At 35.1% G+C, this 6164-nt stretch overlaps 1 protein-coding gene across 2 annotated transcripts; it reads right to left on the minus strand.

Annotated features, from left to right (window-relative positions):
* Nucleotides 1-276: 276 nt before the first annotated feature.
* Nucleotides 277-5848, minus strand: nsmce1 (NSE1 homolog, SMC5-SMC6 complex component). 2 transcript variants are annotated; one of them, XM_015372623.1, is made up of 8 exons: nt 5798-5848; nt 5159-5281; nt 3679-3800; nt 3494-3571; nt 3166-3312; nt 1808-1924; nt 850-976; nt 277-643 (listed from the first exon to the last, which is right to left on the minus strand). In XM_015372623.1, the coding sequence occupies exons 2-8, from the start codon at nt 5274-5276 to the stop codon at nt 609-611; spliced, it is 744 nt and encodes a 247-aa protein (XP_015228109.1). In that variant the 5' UTR covers nt 5277-5281; nt 5798-5848; the 3' UTR covers nt 277-608. The 2 variants fall into 2 exon arrangements, with proteins under 2 accessions (XP_015228109.1, XP_015228108.1); XM_015372622.1 differs by having other exon boundaries at nt 5725-5831.
* Nucleotides 5849-6164: the final 316 nt, after the last annotated feature.

Below are 6164 nucleotides of genomic sequence, written 5' to 3' on the forward strand. Positions count from 1 at the left end.
CCGTTTCAAATGTGTAGGTGAGAACTAGTTGAGATCACAGGGTCAATATGACTGTTTCTCTTACTAGCTGATTTCACTGGTTAGATCAAAGTTATTTTGGTCTTTCTTTAGACATAATCTTAAAATATTATCAAAAGTTTCATGGATTACACTCTTAAAAGAAAAAAATATATATATTACAAGCCCCAAAGAAATCCTTTTATTAGTGCTTTCATGGTATTACATATTTTTCCCAATCTAAAATGTAGATGTATTAAAAAATAAAAAACAGGATTTAATAAAAAAGAAATACGTTTTATTCTTAGTTAAAAACCAATGTTATGAAGTCATAGCAAATATTATGAATCCATTTACAAAATCTGGACAGACATGAATCAAGCTGAAATATAAATTACATCAGAGAGGAAAAGCTATTAAACACTAAATGAAGGTTTTCTTTTTAACAGGTAGATGCAAGATCTTTGGATGCAAGTTAAATGCAACAATAAAATAAAATTTAGTTTATTTCCATAGAAAATTGAGGAAATATAGATAATATTTAAAAATAGAGGCTATAACAAACCTTGTGAAAAATATGAAACAATTAAAAAAACAATGCGGGGGGGTCGTCATCTTTTGGATAAAGAATGGAGCTCTCTTACTTCTGCAAAAGAGGAGAGCAAAGAATACGAGATGTCTGTTAAACTACAGAACAGGAAAATACTGATATTATTACTTCATGGTTATATATAATTTATATAGATGTATTACTAGAAATAAAATTACAAGATGACTGCCATTTCCTAGACTAAAAGTAAAACTATGTTAACAGTTATTCCTAGTTATGATGTAATAATATGCAACATATACCAGGGATTTCATGGGGCCAAAAGTCATCACAGGCTGGACAGTGAGGCTCCATTCTTCCTTTGAAGTATCTGGCCACGCAAGGGTTGTGGATTTTTATTCCACAGGAGGGATTCTCACAAATCTGGCACTTTGGTAAAAGAGGAAAGAAGCTTTATTCTACCGTTAACTTTCCATAAGTTTCTAAACTTTTCTGTATTCAATATAACAAGCTTTTTTTTTCATATCTGAACAACTTTAGGCATTTATGGAGATGTATTTTTAAAACAATAAAACCAAGGACTGAATAGAGATGATCCTTTTTATTGAATAAATTCAATTTATGCTTCTTCTTCTATGTTTAGCAGTTGGATAGTAAGTAGTTAGGTGAATCTGCTATATATATATATATATATATCATTGAGTTGAATCTGCCAGTCCTTTTTTTAAATCTGTTTCTGGGGATGAAGTGATGAGCTTTTAAGAGACAACAGGAACCATTGAGTAACTGGGGAGAGGGCTGCATTAACAATAGAGATGCACTGATCCGATATCAGAGATCCCATTAATTCAAAACTGTATTTCCTTTATATTTGCTGACTCCTTGTTAATAAATCAATGAAGTACATTTATATATCTGTGTTTATTTTAATATCTTTTTTTAACATACGATCAGTATCGTATTCGTAGCAGGAAATAAATGGATCAGTGCATCTCTAACTAACTACAGCTGGTAAAGCACGCAGGTGGAAATAAAAAGACACCAAACAATATATATATATATATATATATATATATATATATATATATATATATATATAAAATCACATTGAATGAATTTGAACTTAATTTTAGAAATAATATTTTAATTGACTTAATGATTTTTAACGACCTGTGGAAACCCTGTTGAAGATTATTTCTGTAATCGCTTAATCCCATTATTTTTTCACACCTAATATATGTTTAGTTGGAATAGATTTACCTGAAAGGCCATGTTGTGACATATGTGGCAGACTTTCACCTGGTCTTGATACATTGCACGGATATATGGCTCCATCTCTATGATACATCGAGTGGACAGATTGTACTCCCCCTGGCTCTGCATTCAGAAAAAACAACATTTTAAACAAAAAAAACACATTCTCAAAGCAAGGAAAGAATTCATCAACCTTTCCTACTTTATCTCTGTAGGTATAAACTTCACCGTATTCCCTCAACACAAAGAAACATGCCATGCTGTTCAACCCTGTGGGATTTGTTATCATGTTGTTCTTTTATAACATGGAGATAAAATAGATTAAGTATTTTTAAAGATGTCTTCCTTTTCTATGTGTTATAACAGAAAAACTGAGCATGCTGAGGATAACTGGAATCAGAGGCTCTGCAGCACCGAGGCTCTCCTCTGTGCTCATGCTGAGGTTGTGCATAGCCGTAGCTTGCGCCATGTTGGCTTACACCAGTAAACTCTAGTCCTTATTTATACATGGTAAGTTACGAATAACTAATCTGTTTAAAATGAAGTAATGACTAATGCAATACTGAGTTTAACAAATTCACTAGTAACAGTAACTCTGCTGGAGGTACCATACTCCCAAAACACACAATATGTGATCGAGGAAATAACAGAAGCAAGCAAGTCAACGTTTCCCCATGTATGCATGGAAACAAAGAAAAGTCTGTGATCAAGAGTCAAAAAGCGCAAAAAATACTGCATGAAAGAGGGATAATAATTGAGCAGAATATAATATGGACATTGGGGCTAACTGAAGTGGGAGCTAAAGCTGCTAGAATGAAGGATGCCTGAGTACTGCTGGGAGATGGCAACAGATAACAAGATCGGACACTTGGTCTATATCATTTCATTTTAAAATTAATGTATGGTTTCTGTGTTTTTTCCCCCCAGATATGTATAAAATTCAACAGGGCATCTTTAATGAGACAAGCAGCAAGAAGGCCCGATGTCTCCCTGGAGGGGCTGCTAAGGTCCACAGCTCAAGTGTGGGAGATCAACTGCCTTTTTTAGAGCGGAGGTTATCCTGCCAGCAGATCCAGACTAAACCACTGCTGCTGCTTAGTGGTTGACAGTAAAATATGTTTGGATGTGCTGTAATGGCCCAGTCAAAGGCTGGACATAAGATTTATTCGATTTCCAAGCTTCAACAAAATGCATTGAAGTTTGCTGTAATGTGAGAAAATGTGACACAGTTTGAACATCATTACTACATTTGTAGTCAGCCTGCTTTGATCCAATTAGCTGACTAATACATAATTCAAATTTAGACCGGCTCAGATGTAAAGATGTCCAACAGAAAGCAAAAACAGAAAGGGTTCTTATTTCACCTCGCAGAGCCACTTGTCCTGAACGAGTCGAAGCAGAAGCTGCTGTGTTTCACCTTTCTTCAATTTTTTAGATGTCATCATGTCGGCGCTGTTCAGAATGTCAGTGGAAGAGGCCTTTCCGTTCTCAGAGCTAACAATTAAATCCATCTGAATTAGGAGAGATTAACAACACATTTTGGTGGACAAATCAAACACTATAGTCATTCCTAAACATAAGTAAGCATATGTTACCAGATATTTACAAATATTCTTAATAGAATTGATATTCAAGATCGATTTACAGCATTTAATTAAAACTGGAAGCTAAAACTGAAAAGACTTTTCTCACTATCTTTCTGAACAGTTCCAGTTCGTTGTCCGCGTAATCTGACGTCATCCTGGTGATGTCAGTTTCCGCTGTGTTGACCTGCAGGGCATCACAGAGTTTCTGTTTTATTTAATCCAATGCCATAATCCCCACATACACATAAAACAATGTTTGCTTTACATCTCCAGATCCGTAAACCCACTGACCAAGGCGTAGTGCTGTTGGCCATCTTCCTCAGACATGCCTTTTCTAATCTGCATGAACATGGGCTGCAGCCTGGAGTTGATGGCTTCAATGAACTCTTCCAGTCTGTCAGGAGCGCACTGTGCTGCAATAAAAAAACACAAAAAAAAAAAGATTTTCTATGAGAAATTTAAACAACTTTAAAGCAAATGTTTGCAGCTTTCAAATGTCTACATTCAGTTAAAACAAAGTACATTTATTAATAGATTTATACATTTCTAGTTAACCTCATCTATGTCCAAATAAAGTCACAAAGTAAATATTTTCGTACTCCTCTTTCAAGTGATGTAAACATTTGGCCTAATGATCAGAGAGATGGACATTCACAGGGCTGCCAACTTTTCATCAAACCTTGGGCTGAGATTTAGAAACAGTTTGGATAGGAAACCCTGTCAGGGTTACATGAGGATGCAGCTATAGGTTGGTGGTTTTCAGAGGATTTAATTGAAACAAAGCGGCAAAATGTGGAACTTTTATAGCACAGTAAATGTTACTGAGTAACAATAAGTGGTCCGTAGTGATGTGGAACATTTTTCTCACAATATATATTATTTTCTACATTCTGGTGATTTTTAGAGGATTAAAGTAAAGCACAATGGACCCTACTAAAATACTTGCATATTAAATATACTTTAAACTAAGACGTTCACAACCTTGCTCATTAATTATTCTCTGCAGTTTAAGTAAATTAAACAATAGGCAACTAATAAGCTATTACTGGATTACTGGCACCGATACAGGAACCAGTGCAATCGAAACCTATGCCAACTTCACTGTGTATGAATATTTGGTAATAGGCTAAGGATTAAAAATCTTAAGTTATTATCTTATTAGTTTTTTTTTTGACAAGTGACAAAACAGCTAAACAATTCATACTTCTAGAAGGCTGTAGATTCAGTATAAACTCACCATGACAGGAGACAGCACTTCTCTGGATGTTTCAGTTTGGAAAGTGTGATGAAAATAAAGTTTTTAACATTTTCAATGGACCAAAATAAACATAAATGAATATGATCAGTAATAATAAAAGAAGAACATCCCTGGATAACTGAGCTGCACATCCTCTCTGGATGCGGTTGGTCTTTTCTTGAGTGGCTGATCTTATCAAAAATAAAATGCAATTTGTTTTTTTTGTGGAGTTTCTATGGGTTTGAGAGGTAAACATGAAAAGCTTTAAGTATTAAAATATTTGTGTTGGTTTAATTACTCCTAAATGCCAAATGGAGATTATTAAACTAGACGGAGTTGAGTTTTAATTCCTGTCATTTTTTAGTGTGGGAAATTGGGAATATGAAATGAGAGCGTGTGAAAACACAGAGATGGGTGAGTCTCACTCCCAATGGGTGAGAGTTGACAGCCCTGCATTCATCAGAGATCACTGATTGCTGATCCAGCTGCCATCTTCAGTCAAATCTTTATTAAAGGGGTAGAAAAGATTCTCACTTTTGTGCGTTTCACAGCAGTGCTGATAAAGTGTCTTCGCTTCTTTTTCACTGGTGATGCCAATGGTCATCATGGTCTGCAGAAACCTCCGATGGTGGTCACCCAGCTGCCTAGACATGTTTCCTAACAGAGAGAATCAGGGATTATGCAAACAGAAATCATGTTAGTTTTCTGTTTGCATAACATCACCAGCTATAACAAATACCAATGTTAAACCCATAAACTCTAGTTTAGTCTTTGTAAACATCTACAGAAAGCAAATAAAGTGATCAAGAGCATCAGAAGAACACCACGGTTACCATATTACACATAAATAAATATCATCAGTCCATTCTGTTCATCACTTTTCCATTATTTAGATTGTCTGCAATTAAAATAATACTAAATGATGATATGTATTGAGTTAGAATGCATTAGATCTAATCTCCGCTGTGTAACTCCATTAAAAACAAAAAAACAGCATTAATGCACGTTTAAACTTCTAACGTCTTAGAGAGTAAAACATCATCTAGGGCAGAGCGGAGATCCTTAAAACACATTGTTTCATTTTATATTCAAATACTTACCCGCTTTTCAAACAACACTGACAATCGACCCCCCTTTTATAAAAGTGAACAGAAAAAGGAATAGTTTGCTAACCTGCTTTCTTTCGGTTTAGCGCGTCTTCAGTTTTCTTCTTCTCGTGTTTAATGGCGGCTGGAAAAAAAACTGTAAAGGAGCATTAGCGCCACCACCTGGACTGGAGTGTGGCGAGGAAATTAAAATAAAATACCAAACTAGATTCTTTCTAATGTTTGTATTGATCAAAAATAGCATTACTTGACGTTTCCTTTACTTATATAATCCCCCTTTTATAGTAAAGTCATTAATTACATTTAGCATTTCTTAAACATGTTACCTTTAGAGTTGGTCCTCCATAGGGTTGATGGGACAGGTGTTGTGAATGAAACGGTGCCCAGCTTGAAAGAGCTCCTGTGTGTTGCTGAATGTGTGCACTGATGACTGA

This window comes from Cyprinodon variegatus, unplaced genomic scaffold, assembly GCF_000732505.1.
Source record: "Cyprinodon variegatus isolate N-32 unplaced genomic scaffold, C_variegatus-1.0 Scaffold74, whole genome shotgun sequence".
Classification (NCBI taxonomy): domain Eukaryota; kingdom Metazoa; phylum Chordata; class Actinopteri; order Cyprinodontiformes; family Cyprinodontidae; genus Cyprinodon; species Cyprinodon variegatus.

Coding starts and splice junctions, on each gene's coding strand:
- nsmce1 (XM_015372623.1), bottom strand. CDS start 5,276: ATGTCTAGGCAGCTGGGTGACCACCATCGGAGGTTTCTGCAGACCATG. Junction 3,313..3,493: donor TGGAACTGTTCAGAAAGATA/GTGAGAAAAGTC, acceptor CTCCTAATTCAG/ATGGATTTAATTGTTAGCTC. Junction 977..1,807: donor GTCACAACATGGCCTTTCAG/GTAAATCTATTC, acceptor CTTTTACCAAAG/TGCCAGATTTGTGAGAATCC.